The following is a 16,935-nucleotide window of genomic DNA, read 5'->3' as shown; positions in this document are numbered from 1 at the left end:
GGTGGGGGCGGTGCTTCCTCCCAGCCCCCCGGCTGCTGGGGGCTTCCAGCGGGCACTTCCCTTGCCTTTTGCCTCCACAGCTAATTGCTCTGCCTCCCCTTCTCCCCGTTCTTTTTTGTTTTTTTCATGCTCTGTTTAAAAGACAACATATTACATTTCAGCTAAGGTACAAAATTTTGGACAAGAAAAAAATATTATCTGTATGTATAAGATGAGGTTATTTCGATGAAATTCATGCTGTGAGGTCCTGCACATTTGGTGGGGTGAGCTGCGAAGGTGGCCCGAGTCCTCACATCGGTGCCAGGAGAAGACATGGCCACTTACATCAGTGGTTCTCCAACGTGTCCATACCTTGTGAAGCAGTGCAAGTGTAATATCATGGGGGCTCGGGGACACCACGGACCCTCCTGCCCTGCCACCTCCTCTTAGGGCTTTGCAGGGCGCCACGACCATGGGACTCAGAATCTATCAACTGCTTGGACTCACAAACTGTCCCTGGCATTGAGGCCTGAGGGGCAGTTCTCCTGGGTCCCTGCTAGTGACTGGCCCTTTAAGGCAAGACCTGACAGGTGTGCGGGGGGCATGGCGTGCCACAGGCCTGCCATGCCTGTTTCTTTATACACCGGACTCCATGCAACATCATGGGCCTCTGGGGCAGGTGCATTCGCTTCCGTTTCGGGGACTCTGGAGCCTCAGGTGAGATGTGGTACTTGGAAGGCCCTTGATCAATTGAAAAAGACCTTGAAATTCAGTATCTTCGAGGGGCACCTGGGTGGCTCAGTTGGTTAAGCGTCTGCCTTCGGCTCAGGTCATGATCCCAGAGTCCTGGGATCGAGCCCCGCATCGGGCTCCCTGCTTGGCGGGAAGCCTGCTTCTCCCTCTCCCACTCCCCCTACTTGTGTTTCCTCTCTCTCTCTCTCTCTCTCTCTCTCTGTCAATTAATAAAATAAAATCTTTAAAACACACACACACACAAAAAAAAGAAATTCAGTATCTTCGAATTTCTTTGAGATCCGTGCTGAGGGTCCCGGGGGGTACGCACGCCTGCCCCTGCTCCAGGCGGTAGAGGATGGGTCTGCGCCAAGGCCGTGGCCACGCCGGGCTGGGCTCCCTGCAGCCTGCTGACCACAAGCCTCGGCTCCACCGATGGCTCTCAGACTGCCGTGTGCAGGAACGAGCTGGGCTCTCGTGAAGACGCAGCTTGGGTCCCCAGGGCGGCAGCGATGTGGGCGTCCACCGGAAGGCGCCCGAAGCGCTGTTCCCGCGTTGCAGCCCCGGGCCCTGCGCTGCAGGGGGGCGGTGAGCCATCCGGAGCATCCCACGCCCTCGCCCGGTGGCTCCACCAAATGCGGCTGCATCAAGCGGGTCCGGCTGCTGGCCGGGGGGCGGGGGGGACTGGCTCTTTGGCTGATGTGCCGTGTGTGCCGGGGGGTCTCGGGTCAGCCCACGAAGCAGCCCCCTGCCGGGGAACTTGAACAAGAGAAAGTGCGTGCGAGCTGATGGATGCCTTTTCTGAAATGACAGAGACAGGCCGAAGGGTCTGCAGAAACCTCCTGCTGTCCTTTGTCCTTTACTGAGGTAAGAATACTTCCCACATTTCTAGCCTGCGCGTCTCTGGGGCGACCTCACAGAGCTGGCTTCGCTGACAGCCTGCTACATGCGTCACCTCAGGCTTCAAGACTCCCCGTCCCCAGACGTGCTGCTGAGACAAGATCAGGGAGGTCCCTGGGCCACTCGTCTTAGAAGCTGGGGACTCTCCTGGCACGCGGAGGTGGAGGGCGACCCTACGTCAGTGACAGGCTTTCTGGGCTCTGCAACGTGCACATTACCCTTCGTTAAAAATCGCTGGGGAAGCTGAATTCTGAGTGCTCTTTTTGCCCTGTCTCCACTTCAAAGGACTGTGTGAGATCTTCATTAAAATTAATAAGAATTACCTGCCTACTGTGAGCTGCTCCCGTTCTTTCGTTCCTCGTGTGTGTCTAGAGGACAGACGTGCTCTTGCACACTTCTCATTAGTGGGATGGGAGGAGGGGAGCATTACATCAGCTCCCAGCTCCCTTGGGAGCCTCTGCAAGAAGCTCTTCAAACTGAAGGGGACAGGACCTAAGTGTGTCTGGTGCATTTCCAATCATCTCCCACAACCAAGGGAGGGAGATTTATTTGCTTCTTGCAAAAAGCTTCTTGTCATTTGGAGGGGCAAGAAGACCTTCCTGGAAGCAGGAAGAAGGCGGTAGGGCTCTTGTTCTGATCCGTGCTCCTCTGAGAGCCTCTGGGTTTATAACCACGGTACTTTTCTGCCCAAGGGCTACCTCACAAGAAATGTCTGCCAGTAAAAACAAGTCAGTTACCCAAACCACCTGGGACTGCTGTAGAGAACATGCTGACAGTCTCAGGGGATTTTAATGCTTCTCACCTTTTCTTCTCCAACACACCCAAGAGATAGAACGTTCCTACCGGGAGCGATGGCCACTCCAGTGGTAGGTCAGTGTGTAGGGGTTATGGTTATGTATGGCAGGGCGAGCGTGCGGGGGGCTGGGTGGGGGGGCCTGGTGTGCCCTGGTGGTCTGGGCTCAAACCCAGCCGATGCTTACCAGCTTTACAACCTTGGGTGGCGTGAGGATAAAGGGTACGTTTTTACACGCGCACATGTGTATGGGGTGTGTGTGTGCTTGTATGTAGTTTGCGTGTGCACGAGTGTTTGAACGGGTGCAGGGACGTTTGCATGTGTGTATGCATGTGTGGGTGTGTGCACGCAAGAGTGTAGAATGTTATACATGTGCATGTGCGTGTGTGTGTGTAAACCCTGCCCAGCACCAGCGAACGGCGGCTCTTCTCGGCCTGCTCAGTCGGAGCGGGTGTGCCGTGGGGTGGGGGCGTGCACGCGGCGGGGTGGGGTCTCTGACCGCCCCTCAGGCCCGGCCCTTCCCCTCACGGGCCCTCCTGGCGTGTGGTATGACCAGGTCTTGTCGTGTCTCAGGGCCTGCAGGGCCCAGAGGAAGAGGCCATTGTTGGAGAGGGACAGTCTGGGGGCAGGTAAGGTGGGGCCGCCTGGCAGGTGTCCCAGGTCCCCACTGGCCAAGTGTCCTCAGCCTCTGCGACATGGCCCCAGCTGGGGGGTGGTTTGTCTTCCCACAAGCCTGCAGCGTGCGCTCAGCCCAGCTCCTGAAGATGCAGCCTTCCTGCTGGGACTGGTCTATACAGAACGTCCCTGGTGCCAGGAGCATGGCCACTGCTCCCCGGCGGCGGTGCGGGTTTGGAGCCCCGGACGCGGAACAGAGGACTCGGCCTGGGTGAAACTCACATTACCAGGTGCTCGGCGACCCGGGGGCTGACCACCACTCCGATGCCTCTTGACAGACAAGGACACTGAGGCTCAGAGCGGGCGGTAACGTGTCCAAGACTGCATGGGCAGAGGACTGGGACCGGGGTCTCGTCTGCCTGACTGCAGGAGTCCGTGCTCTGGGTCACGGAACAACAGTCTTCCCTCGCGTGCTGTGTGACTCGATGTGGGCCATTTGGCCTCTCTGAACTCCTTTCCCTCGTGGGGCCAAGAAAGTGTCCTAGTCTGCTAGGGCTGCTGTAACAAATCCCACAGACGGAGCTGCTTAAACACCGATGTTTATTCTCTCAGGGTTCTGGAAGCTGCCGAGGCCGGGGTGCCGACGTGGCGGGCTTCTGGTCGGGGCTCAGTGACTGCTTCCGTCACCCTGCTCCGTGAGGCCTCCGGTTTCCCTCAGCGCCCCAGGCCGCGTCGCACGCTTCTCCAAGGGCGGGAGCTGACCCCGGGCCCTGCTGGGGACAGGGGCACTTGGTGTTAACATTTGGCTGTGCGATGCAGAGATGGGCCGAGAGCCACCTGCTCTCACGTCATCCTCAGGTTATAACTTATTCACGACAGCAGGATGTGTGCTGGACTCTTTGGGCATCCCTCCGCTGACGAAATGGCCCGGTAATTAATCGTTCTGTGGGGGCGGGGAAGGCATTTTACCAGCTATGCTTCTGAGGGCCGGTGTCTCGGTCCAGCGCTCTCCTCCGGCTGGGTGCTCGGGCCGCAGGAGCTGTCTGGGCGGCAGAAGAGGGGGCAGGGCTCGTTTTGAGTTTCTCTCTGCTGGGGCCTCAGGAAGAAGAGCTCCCCCCCACCTTTCTAGGTGGGGTCTTCCTGGCGGACAGCAGACCCTTCGTTCACGTGATGGGTCCACACTCACAGCCAGTGTGTACGCTAATGTGGCGCCCAGACTCCTCTGGAGTGTTCGGGCTTTGGAGTGGGAAGGCACATTGCTTTATTCTCCGGGCTCTGGCAACCCTGCCCATCTCGTGGGAATTCAGGGGGGCGTCCCGTGTGTTAGAAATAATCCTCCCAGCTGGTCAGTGCAGGTGCGAGTCCCTGGGTGTCTCTGGGCCTCTGTCTTCCCATCTGAAGAGAGGGTTCGCTTGGACGGTCTGCACCGCGGCCTCCTGCTTGGAGCGCTGTCTTCGTCAGAGCGCCGTATGGAGCTTGTGTTTACTCACTTGGTCTGAGCTTCCCCGTGAGGACGGGGTACAGAATGTCCCAGCCGACCGCTGCTGACCGCTGAGTGAAAACAACAGAAGGACCTCAAGTTTTAGGGAGACATGAAAATTAGAAAGGCATAAACACTGAGGTCCTCCTGACATTTATTCTGCGGTTCTGCCCAACTTCTCCAGCACTCGTGACCCATTCCAGACCGCGGGAAGGGGGCACCCTCCAGAGTTAGGGAGCAGAGGGCTTAGCCGTTTGGAAGAAGGCTGAGGGAGGGAGGAGGCCCCGGAGTGGGGACGCAGGCCTTGGTCCGGCACTGAGAGCGGGGCACGCATCCGGGGAACATTGATTTTCTGCAGAGTGCTCTCTGCAAGCAGCTGAGCAGAAACACCTGGAGTCAGCTCTGGGACTCTGACCTTATCAGTGGGCGCGAGCGTCGGGACAAGGGAGGGGACTCGGTTGGCCGGGCTGCCACGGCAGACGTCTATTTCTCACGGTGTCGGGGCTGCAAGTCCGAGATCCGGGTGCTGGCCTGGCCGGGCTCTGCCGAGGAGCTTGTCCTGGACTGCAGACGGCTGTCTGCTCTCGTGCTGGAGACAGCGAGCTCTGGGGTCTCTTCCTACTGCAGGGGCACCAGTCCCATGCTGGGGCCCCCTCGTGGCCTCATCGCACCCTGCTCACCTGCCAAGCCCGCCTGCAGCCCCCATCACCGGGGGTCAGGGCTTCAGCACTGGGGGGGGACACACTTCAGTCCCTGCGGCCGGTGACGGTGGGCAGGCCATGCAGGGCCACTCAGCCTGGGTGGGGGGTCAGTCCTCGGAGGAGCAGACAGCATGGGCTTTGCCCAGAGGATGAGGCAGCCGGGGCGGGCAAGCTGGAGGGAAAATTCCAGAGAGAACAGTGCTTGAATGTCAGGAGGGCCGCGTCGTGGGGCCGGGGTAAACAGCTCTGCGTCTCTCCGGCACGCCGAATCAGAGCCACTGGGTGCACGGGGCAGAGCCACGTTCTAATCCCTGGGTCTGTCTCAAGACGGCTGTGTGGAAGGGTCCCAGAGGCGTTCCAGACGGTGGCTTGGAGACAGCGGATGGGCTGGGTGGCGGCCGACCCCACTGGCCGCGGGCACCGAGCACCTGCTCCTCCTTCAGCGTGAAGTAACAGCCCTTCATCACCCTCAGAGTGGCCGGTAGCGTGTCCTCTGCTACGGGGAGTTTTTGGCATGTTTCCCTACAGGCCAGCACTTAGCGGTGACGGCGGCGCCGTCTGGGGCAGGGCTACCGGCGGTGAGTGTGTGACGGGCTGCGCGCTGGGCTCGGGGGTTGATTGAAGCGGTTCTTGTTGGCTGTCCTGCTGGCTCACCAGGAGGGTTAAGGAGGCTGAGCCTGTTCCGGGACCTGCTGGCAGGAAGGACGGGCAGGAGCCTTGAGCAGGTTCGCAGTGACTCAGGGTCCTCTGGCCGCGGAGGGGGGCAGGGCTGGGTCCTGCTGGCGAGATGGAGACGGGGGGCGCAGATACCCAGTTCGCAGCGCTGCCCCCATGGACCCCTGGACCCACGCCGGTGCGGTCGGGGCTTTGCAGGGGCTGCCTCCCACTCGGGGCGCCACCTCCACACCCCGCCGTTCCTTGCTCGCTGCCGCTGACTCTGCCCCTCTGGGACACCCCCCCCCAGGTCCCCGTGACCATAGCCAGAGGTCTGTGCCTGTCCTCATCCCGAGGCTTCTCTGCAGTGTTCAGCCGCTGACCCCGCTCCGGCCAGGGCCTCCCGCTTGTCCCTGTCCCACCTGTCTCACAGCACAGCTCTGACCCCGCGGGCGCCCCCTCCTCCAACGCCCCGCAGGGTCCCCGGGGCCTGCCCCTCCTGCGGGGCGACATCATCATTACCACTCACCTGCTGGTCTGGGGCCCCTTGCAGACCCAGCCCTGCGGGACACGGGAACAGCCACTTCCTGCTCCTGTCCCCCGCCCCGCGTGCCCAGGCTCTCCCCGCCACCTCCCGTTCCCAGCCCGACTCCCCTCCAGTGCACTTGCCTCCAGCTCCCGTCTGTTCCCTGGCCGGGTGTCCTTGCCCCCTTCCAGCCCCTCTGCGTGTCACCGATGCGCGTCAAGCATGAATCCTGTCTTGTCACTCTCTTCTAACTCCCCCCCGGAGGTTTGTGTGCCCCCCTGGATGCCCTCCTCCACCCCCCACTGGCCAGGGCTTCCTCACAGCGCCTCTCCTGTTACAACACACCTGTCACAGGTGTCTGATCGCTCCCCATCCCCCACACCGGTCTAAGTCCTGCCGCCCTATGTCCCCGGCACACGGCCAGCTCGCCGCTGTCACGGCTGGGCCAGCCTGGCCTCGGCCTCCCCGGGGCCCCCGCTACCGTGGCACTGGGAAAGGGGCGCTGGGCCTCAGATCAGCAGGTCACAGCTCTGTCCTGGTCCTGCCATACGCCGGCACTTGACCTGGACAAGCGGCTCAGGCCTTCGGGGCCTTGTCTGTGCAGGGAACCACTTCTGTAGCCCAGTAAGAGAGTGGACGTGAGGGTGCTTTGTGAATCAGTTTGTGGGACTGTGTTGCGGTGCTGTGTGTCCCTGTCAGCCCGAGCTCGTCCCGAAGCCTGTCTTCTGTCCTCTGACCTCTATCCTTAACTTCTTAGGGAATGTCGCAAAGCTGACAGTTCCCGCCTGGGAAGTCCTCCGGTTCAAGGAGTGAGTCGGTGTCAGAGCAGGACAAAGCCTTATCCATATGCAACGTGCTGTCCTTCCTGTCATCTCTCTCCTGCAGAGTTGCTCGGCTGAATTTCATTTAGTTTCAGATTATTAAATTAAGTCTGATTACATGTTTCTTTTACCAAGTGTTCTCTGTGTATTAGTCTGACGCTTGCTGGCTCGGTCTGCAGTCTGCAGCGAGCACAGGAGGGATGCCAGGCGTGTGAGTGCACTCTGGGGGAGAACAGCCCCTCCGCCGGCGGGATCTGGGCCGTGGCCGGGTGTGGACCGCCGTTCTGGGTCCTAGTGCATTGGTCAGCGGGGACGGTCCTGTGGGTCACGCGTGAGCACAGTCACCGGGCCGGCCTGTGGCGACGGGCAGCATGGAGGCGAGGGGGCAGCCTGGGGTGGCGACGCTCCGAGTTGCGCCGGAGGGACCGACAGGTGGTGTGTCACCAGGCCCTGCTGGAGGACTAGTCTCCCTAGGAAGCGTGTGACGAAGCCTTCCCTGGACCCTCCTCTCCCTCCTCCTCCCTCTGCTCCCCTCAGCTTCCCAGAGAGGAACAACGCTCTGCCACCGTGCCCACCTCCCCCGGTGGGCATCCCAGCTCCCGAGAGCAGCCCACTGACTTGCTCTGGGGCGGGGATGGAGGACAGCCCCTCTCTACCGATGTAACTGCAGAGCAGGAGGGGCCAGGCTGAGGGCGGGGTAGGGGACGCACCCTTGGTCTCCTCCGTTCCCAGGGCGTGCGGCTTTTGGGGGAGGTGTGTCCTCCGCTGGGAAATCTGTCAACAAGGGACCTTGCAGAGCCTTCTGGGGTCACTCACAGTAAGCTGAGCGTTACACCCTTCCCGTCTGCTCCGGTGCGTGTGCGAGCGTGTGCGAGCGTGTGCGAGCGTGTGATGTTAAACGGGAAGCATACTGAATCACCTGTGCACCAACCAACTTTGATCTTGTTTTTTCAGGAGACATGGGTGACAAAGGACAGAAGGGCAGTGTGGGTCGCCATGGAAAAATTGGTCCCATTGGTTCTAAAGGTATTTGCGACGTACTTCTTTTATTTATTTATTTATTTATTTATTTTTTAAAGATTTTATTTATTTATTTGAGAGAGAGAGAATGAGAGACAGAGAGCATGAGAGGGAGGAGGGTCAGAGGGAGAAGCAGACTCCCCGCCGGGCAGGGAGCCCGATGCGGGACTCGATCCCGGGACTCCAGGATCATGACCTGAGCCGGAGGCAGTCGCTTAACCGACTGAGCCACCCAGGCGCCCGCGATGTACTTCTTGCCCCATTCTCTCCCAGGCTCCCGGCGCGGGCGCTCCAGAATGCTTGCAGACCGGCCAGTCCTGCCTGGTAGCTGTGCCTATTTCCGTGCGCTTGACACATGGTAAAAGCGGTCCAGGCTCTGCATTTGGGATCAGTCAGAGTTACCTGCTGGCTATGTGCCCACCAGGGTGGGGCGAGCGCTTCCCGTCCTGAAGGATTCACAGGGCACCCCGGCAGAGAATTGGGGGCTGGTTACTTAGGCAAGACCTTTCACTGCCACTTCCATAACCAGCTTAATGAAACACCGAGCCCCATTTGAGTAACGGGAGGACCGTTCTCCAGAAACACGGTCCCCCTCCAGCTTCGGTGACTTTTTGAAACTGTGGGTGGCTCTCCATAAGAACGGGACCCAGGAAGGTAACAGCCCAGGTGAGAGCAGCCCTCTAGTGGCAAGACGCCTGCCCTTGCCTGGGTTCGTCTCGCGAGCTCATCTGACCGCGCAACCCTGCAGGGGTGGGCGGGCCAGGAGACTAAGGCCCAGCAGATGAGGATGGACGGCTCCGAGCCACCCAGCCAGCAAACGCTCTTGGAGCCCCTGGTGTGTCCTGCCCCTGTGCTGAGACCCTGGGCCCTGAGCTTTCAATGAGCGATCCCATGGAGGTATCCCCCTCCACCCCTTGGTGCTAATGAGGAGGCCAAGGCTGGGGAGGGCCGGTGGTTGGCAACACTGCCGAGCCTGTGTGGCAGGGAGGGGGCTCGGGGTGGTGGTCTGCCCAAGGCTGGCGCTGGAGTTCTTCTGCCTCAGTAACCTGCCGGCGGGTTTGAGCCATGAGTGGGTTCGGGTGGTTTGTTCTGATGGGTGGCCACGCACCTCCCCCTGGCCGCAGCTCGTCCCTGGCAGGAAGGGGTCTTCGGCAGGAGTGTGACGGACACTGGCCAGCCCAGCGTCTCTCCTGGCAAACCCGTGGGAAGCACCTGCTGGGATGGCCCTCGCTCGAGAGCACGTACGTACGCGTGGTATGAAGAGGGGCAGCTGTGCTCCACAAAGGCTTTGAGAAAGTGTGGGAAAATAGTCATAACACGAAGCTTGCCATTTTAACTATTTTCCAGTGTACAAGTTAGTGGCATTAAGTACATTTGCAGCGTTGAGCAGCCAACTCATTTCCAAACCATTTTCATTCCCCTGAGAGGAACGCTGTCCTGGTCCCTCCCTCAGCCATGGTCACCCCTCATCTAATTCCCGTCTCCACGAAGCGGTGTATTCTAGGTCATTCACGGATGTCTGACTTATTTCACTTAGTGGCATGTGTTCCAGGAGGCTCATCTCCTTCCTTCTTAAGGCTGAATCGTGGCTCCGCCGCATTTTATTGATTCACGCATCTGTCGGGAGAGATTTGGGCTGTTGCCCCTTTTAGCTGTTGTGGAGAGTGCAATGCATGTTGGCCTCCGGTAGGGACGTGTGGGCCTCTCATGTGCTCCGGGCGAGTGTCAGTGGATCGCCGAGCACCAGCATGCCAGCAAGCCCCTCATTTGGCTTACTTTGCCTGACCTGCTTCCGGGGCCCCGGTCAGGCTGACCTTCCAGTCAGTTCCAAGCCCCGAGGCCGATGAGGGAGTCACGGGGATGGTGTGGACGGGACCGGCAGGCTCTCTCCCTCCCCGCGTGGATGGCAGGCAGTGGAATCCAGAGGGAAGAGCACTACTCCTTCCCCGTCCCACGCCGGCTGGGATGCTCAGGTTGGCTCGGGGGGAGAAAGTCGCACTGCAGGAATATTCATGTGCCTTTAATAGATTTGTTGTCTAAATTTAGAGCGGCCAGAAAGCACCGTTGGCACGACTGTGTCCACCGCCTTTGGTTTACCAGCTGGGAGGCCCGTGTGGCAGGGCAGCTGCATGGCGTGTCCTGCCTACGGGGGGCCGCGTCTCAGGCCAGGCGGGAGCCCAGGTGTTGCACTGGGGGGAGGCTGCCCCCAGGTCCACCCCAGCGCCAGCATCACCGTTTCCCGGCCGTCAGGAGGGCAAGAACTGGACTCAGATTTAGCTGTTACTGACCCGGGGGTTAAGGGTTCATGACAGAATATCTACAGACGGTTCTATGACACATCCAGGATTTTTCAGACCCGACTTAAAGAAGGGTCGTCGGGTCATCGCTCAGATCTCGTGATAGGAGTCTATTCCACATCACATCGATAGAGCCCGAAAAATTAATTACCTGTAGAACACAAGTCCCTGTATTCACAGCAAAGAGGGGGTCTGCAGGAAACTCTAGGACACTACACAGGGAAGAAATAACATTGTGAACCTTGGCAATTTTAACCTCTCGTGACGTGTCCCATCTCTGCTTGACCTTGCTTTGACCATCTTGCTCTCCCTTTCCAGGTGAAAAAGGAGATTCTGGTGACATAGGACCCCCTGGCCCTAATGGAGAACCAGGTATGGCAGAGAGGGTGCAAGGACTTTTAAAACATGTGATAAAAATTGCACTTTCCCCTGGTTTTACTGAGAGATAATTGACATACATTACTGGAAAGGTTTAAGGGGTACAGCACAATGGTTTGATTTACAGATACCGTGAAATGATCACCACCATAGGTTCAGCTAACACCCATCTTCTCCTATAGACACAACAAAAAGAAAAGAAAGAAGAGAAAAGGAAAAAAAATTATCCTTGCAATGAGAACTCCAAGGACTTGCTCTCTTACCAGCTTCTCTGTGTGTCCTGCAGAGGGTTAGCTGTGGTCCTCACGTTGTGCATCACATCCCTCGTGGGCATTTACCTCTGCACCTGCTGACCCCCTTCGTCCCACTCCCTTCCCCCGCTACACATGGAAGTGAGATCGTGTGGAGTTTGCCCTTCTCTGCCTGCCTCGCTTCACCTAGCAATAATGCCTTCAGGGTCCATCCATGTTCACACAAATGACAGGGTTTCCTGGGGCTCCTGGGTGGCTCAGTGCGTTAAGCATCTGCCTTCGGCTCAGGTCATGATCTCAGGGTCCTGGGATTGAGCCCCGCGTCGGGCTCTTTGATCAGTGGGGAGCCTGCTTCTCCCTCTGCCTGCCGCTCCCCCTGCTTGTGCTCTCTCTCTCTCATTCTCTTGTGCTCTCACTCTCAAATGAATAAATAAAATCTTAAAACAAATGACAGGGTTTCCTAATTGTTCACAGCTGAATAGCACTCCATTGTGTACACGTCACAACTCCTCAATCCGTTCCTCCGTGGATGGACACGTAGGTTGTCGGCTGGTTTTTGTTCCTCTCTGTAACAGTCTTGAAGTGCTTGCATTTCTTACGAAGCTTTTAACACAGAAGAGCCAAGCGGGAAGCATCACACTCTGTGATTTCAAGTTATACCATAAATCGACAGGACTTGAACCAGTGCACATTGGCATAAAGACAGTCCCATGGACCATGGGGGCAGAACCAAGAGCCCGGAAATAAACCCAGGCACATACGGCCAACTAACATTTAATAAGGGAGCCAAGAACCCTCAATGGAGAAAAGACAACCTCTTCAATAAATGGCCCTGGGAAAACAGGACAGTCACATGGAAAAGAATGAAACTGAACCCCCATCTTACACTGCTCACAAAAATTAACTAGAAATGGACTAAAGACTTAAATGTAGGACCTGAGACCCACGAAACTCCTATAAGAAAACAGGAATGAAGCTCCCTGATGTGGGTCTTGGTCATGCGTTTTTGGATATGACACCTAAAGCACAAGCAATAAAAAGAAAAGTAAGCAGGTGGGACCACATCAAACTAAAAGAGCTTCTGCACAGCAGAGGAAACCACCAACAGAGTGAAAAAATACTGGCAAACCGTACATTTGATAAGGATGGATCCAAAACCTGTAAGGAGCTCATACAACTCAATAGCAAAACAAACAACCTAATTAAAAAAATGGGCAAAGTACCTGAATAGACATTTTTCTAAGGAAGACATATGAAAGGTCAACAGATACACAAAAGGACACTCAACATCTCTAGTCATCAGGGAAATGCAAATCAAAACCACAATGAGATGTCACCTCATACCTGTCAGAATGGCTGCTACCAAAAGACAAGAGCTAACAGATGTTGGCGCGGATGCGGAGAAAGGGGACCCTCGTGCACTGTTGGTGGGAATGCAAGCTGGTGCAGCCACTCTGGAAAACAGTATGCAGGGTCCTCAGAAAGTTAAAAATAGAACTAGCATGTAACCCAGCGATCCCACTTCTGGGAATATATCCAAAGGAAACAAACACTAACTCAAAGAGATACCTGCACCCCCGTGTTCACAGCAGCACTATTTAGAATAATCAAGACATGGGGAAAATTGCACTTGAGAAAAAACTGTAAATCATGAAATAAAACCGCAGTGGTCTGAAAACAGAGTATGTATGACTGGCATCCTCTTTCCTTGTCTGTCACATCCTCTGGTAGACTATTTCAATATTCCATTTCCTTCTACCTGAGTATTTTCACGTCCTTCTTGGGACTGTAGTGCTCGCCGACTTTAAGGATTGGCTCAGATATACGTGTCCCCAAGCATGCATTCCTCATTTCTAAGTACCTCCCCCTTCCTCTGACCACCAAACTTCTCGGAAAGCACGTCTGTACTTTCTCGTTCCAGAGCTCCTTGTAGCTGGCTCCCTGCAGCCTGACGCCCGGGAAGGTCACCCGGGACCCAGCCGCTCAGTGGACGTGGCCAGCTTCCTGGTGCTGGTGACAGTGACCTCTCGGCCCACTGTCCCACGGCCGCGGCCCCCTCTCCGTGGAGCTCGTCTGCTGCCTTTCGTCCTCCGCGAGGCTCCCCCAGCTGCATGTCCGCCTCGGCCCCCGTAGTCCAGCCCCACCTGTCCCCTTGCCTGGCACATGTCCACCATGTCCTGCTGCCCCCGTTGGTCCAACCACCTCTTGGCTCACGTGGCGTTTCCCACGCGGGTTTTGTCCTCTGTCCCACGCTACCCACATTGTCCCACACTGTTCCACGCTGTCCCTGCTGTCCTTCATGGTCCCATGCGTCTGCACAGCTGTCCTGTGTCCTGTCCCTGCACCAGCACCTCACCTCGTTCAGGCTCTCGTGACCTCTCGTGAGCTTGCCATCAGGCCCTGGGGGCGCAGGTGGGGGGTCCTGGAGCCGAACGGGCTTCCCAGTGGTTGGGTCCTGACGGTCCCTTCCAGACCGCCGTGTGTGTGGGCACGTTCCGGCATCCACTATGCTGAATCAGCCTGTCTTTCTCTGTCTCACACATGCTGTGTCTCCATTTGCTGGCATTCATCCTGAGTGTGACATTCAGAGAGAAGCCCTCGAGAGAGCTCGGAGCTTGGAAAACTGGGGAAGAAAGAGATGTCTGAGTCAAAAGCCCTTGGCTGAAGGGCTCTGTCAGTACTGTGGAGAGGAGGAGGAACGTGGTCACGGGACAGATGGCAGCGCCTCCCGCCGCCACCTTGGACACGGCCGGTCCTGCAGGGAGGAGGACCTGGTGGTGTGTGGGGCCGGCCCGGAGGCCAGGGGACAGTTTGAAAGGACACGGAGGAACAAGCCCACCACTTGTCACTGCAGAGAGCAATCCAGAAAGCCTGGACAGCCTCAGGGGGCGTGGACGCGACACTGGTCTCAGATGAACTCCACTGCAGAACCACCCCCTGGCCCCAAGCGTCGCTGGGGCCGCAGAGTGTGGACCAGATCTGCGTGTGGAAGTGAGGGCGTTTTGGACTCTGGGTGGTGGAGGAGGGCTCAGATTCTGGAAGATGGGCCCAGTCTTCTATGGGGGAGGTTCAGTCTGGAAGTGCGTCTGGAGCTCAGCACCGTGGGGTTTTGCAGGGGGAGAGGCAGGTCCTGCATGCGGGCTCTCGGTAGGGTCTGTGCAGGGCAGATGTGCTCTGGTCCTGGGGGAGGTGATGGGCTGGCAGTGGCCGGGTCCCCCTGCTGCAGTGGGGACCGGGGGGGTGTTGACAAGTGGAGCTCCCCACGGGAGGCCGCTCGGGGGTCCCGAAAGGGCCAGGACCCCTGACCTGGGGTGACGTGGCTGGCAGAGCTGTGAGAGGGACCCTCATGCTGCGGGGCCCCCACTGTCCCCAGATGTTCTGGCTTCTCTGCGTCCGCACGTCGCTGCCCCGAGCCCCGTCGTCCTCCGAGATGCTGCCACGACTCCGCCCTCCACCCCGTCTCCCCTGCACCTCCCCTCTTCCTTCCCACCCACGCAGAGCCCTATGTGAAAACAGGTCGGTCCTGGGGCCGCCCTGTTGACGTCCCTCGGCTGCTTCTCCTTGCCTTCGGGATGAAGCCCGGAATCCGTGTCCCAGCCTTGAAGGCCCACGGGGTCCGCTTGCCGGCTCAGCTTTCTGTCTGGGTGGGGGCTGCTTTCCGGAGTGCCGTCCGTCCCCGGTGGCGTCTTCTAACGCGGGGGCCGGTCTCCACAGGCATCCCGTGTGAGTGCAGCCAGCTGAGGAAGGCCATCGGCGAGATGGACAACCAGGTCACCCAGCTGACGACGGAGCTAAAATTCATAAAGAATGGTACGTTCTCAGGGTTTCCCTGTCCCCCCTCCCGACCCCCGAGACAGAGGGGCTCGGCCGGCGTGTGGCGCCCGCGGTCCGGGCCTCGCTGGGTGCTGCGCACCGAGCGTGATTACGGAAACGCGAGTGCTCACTTTCCAGCACTGCCCCCCCCCGCAGCTGTCGCCGGCGTGCGCGAGACGGACAGTAAGATCTACCTGCTCGTGAAGGAGGAGAAGAGGTACGTGGACGCGCAGCTGTCCTGCCAGGGCCGCGGGGGCACGCTGGGCATGCCCAAGGACGAGGCCGCCAACGGCCTGATGGCCGCCTACATCACGCAGGCCGGCCTGGCCCGCGTCTTCATCGGCATCAACGACCTGGAGAGGGAGGGCACGTTCGTGTACTCGGACCGCTCCCCCATGCAGACCTTCAACAAGTGGCGCAGCGGCGAGCCCAACAACGCCTACGACGAGGAGGACTGCGTGGAGATGGTGGCCTCGGGCGGCTGGAACGACGTGGCCTGCCACGTCACCATGCACTTCCTGTGCGAGTTCGACAAGGAGCACGTGTGAGCGGGCGGCCTCGGGGTGGCCGGCCCCCGGCGCCCCGGGCCGCCCCTGCCACCTGCGCTGGTGGCCTCCCGCCGGGCCGCGTTCCTGGGCCGCAGACGGCGGCGGCGGGCGCTCGGGAGGAGAGACAGCGTTTCCGGGCGTGACTGCCGAAGAAGCCAGGTTTTACCGCTCCTACGGTAGCCACATGCTCATTAGGGAGTTCTTAGTCAGAGTCGCGCTTGCCTTTGTCCAAACTATAGAATAAAAGCTTGAAATGTGGCTGGAGTCGAGTACAAACAACGGTGGCGGGGGCTTCGGGGACCATCTCCCTTTTAATTTCTGCGTGAGAAGAACCCACGTCACTTTGGCCAATGCTTCTGTAAATTACATTAAAACGCACGTTCCTCTTCACTGTTGTGTGAGTAGGGACATTTTGCTTGGGGCAGGCGCAGGTCGCCCGAGCGTCTCGTGACGGCAACATTAAGGATCTCACGGTTCCCGTGGATCTGGACTTTCTTTGGGCTCAGGCGGACCCCCTTCTGCACTAGTGACCACCAGTGGTGGTCGTGGGGGGGTCCGGCTCCGTGCCACGGGGGTCTCTCCCCGGGGCAGCTCCCGGCATGGTGGCTGTGTGGGAGCCGAGAGCCACACCTGACCTGGGAGGTGGGGCGCCGTCCCGTCACAAAGGCTTTCTGTTCACGAGGGTGACCCACCGGGTCCCGCGCACGCTCAGGGAGGGGACGACGTCACAGGGTGCGGACACCGGGAGGCAAGTCCGGAAGCTGCCGCCACATCACCTGTGGTTCTTTTCCCTTCTGTGCATCAGATTCCCCAGTAAACACCAAACTTCTTCTTGTTCAAGGAATACAGCGCATAGGCACGTGCAAAAGCCATCCGGCTGGGGTCGTGGGGGCAGGAAGGGACTGCCGGGGGCAGTTCTTCAAGGGCTGCTCATGTGGCTCATGTCTTGTGAGTGAGGCCCTGGCTGCCCGAGGTTCCGGACCATGTTTTTAAGGATGTTGTGCAGCTGACTGCCGTGGACGACAATAGTGTCTCTCCCCAGGTCGCCCCTCTGGACAAAAGGGCAGGTCTGCTTAGAGCCTCCGAGTCCATGGGCAGGCGCGGTCACCGTCTGGCAGGGGAAGGTGACGAGCCCCTCCAGGGGGAGAGGCGGCACGCTTCCCGCCTACTCCAGAGGGCTTGGTTCCTTGAGCTCGAGGGTCCTACCCTGGAACCCCCACGCTGCACACACGGGTGTTCCCTGGTCCTCCTCACGTGCCCTGCGGATGCCCTGCCAGAGCCCCCCGCTGCCGCCCGCGGGGGGCAGGAAGATGTGGGGCGGCCTGGCACTCCCCAAGCACCGCCCGGGGGTCCGCCCCTCACCACACAGGGGCCTCCCTTGCGCCCAGGGGCCGATCTGGTCTGTGGGGGCCTGTGGCTGTGGCTGG

General features: G+C 58.9%; 1 protein-coding gene across 3 annotated transcripts in view; it reads left to right on the top strand.

Annotated features, from left to right (window-relative positions):
• COLEC11 (collectin subfamily member 11) overlaps window positions 1-15,898 on the top strand; it is a 35,493-nt gene extending 19,595 nt beyond the window's left edge. For 2 of the 3 annotated variants that reach the window (XM_081797256.1, XM_081797255.1), the window contains 4 exons: window positions 8,156-8,227; window positions 10,837-10,890; window positions 14,862-14,957; window positions 15,117-15,898. In XM_081797256.1, coding sequence (XP_081653382.1) covers window positions 8,156-8,227; window positions 10,837-10,890; window positions 14,862-14,957; window positions 15,117-15,508 — 614 coding nt within the window. In that variant the 3' untranslated portion in view covers window positions 15,509-15,898. Of the gene's footprint in view, window positions 1-8,155; window positions 8,228-10,836; window positions 10,891-11,133; window positions 14,139-14,861; window positions 14,958-15,116 lie in introns of those variants that run through there. The other variant, XM_081797254.1, reaches the window with a different exon arrangement.
• Window positions 15,899-16,935: the final 1,037 nt, after the last annotated feature.

The sequence above is a fragment of the Leptonychotes weddellii genome, chromosome 10, assembly GCF_054177405.1.
Source record: "Leptonychotes weddellii isolate Sample4059 chromosome 10, ASM5417740v2, whole genome shotgun sequence".
Classification (NCBI taxonomy): Eukaryota; Metazoa; Chordata; class Mammalia; order Carnivora; family Phocidae; genus Leptonychotes; species Leptonychotes weddellii.
Note: the sequence above shows the minus strand (reverse complement) of the source record. Positions and strands in the feature narration are given on the sequence as shown.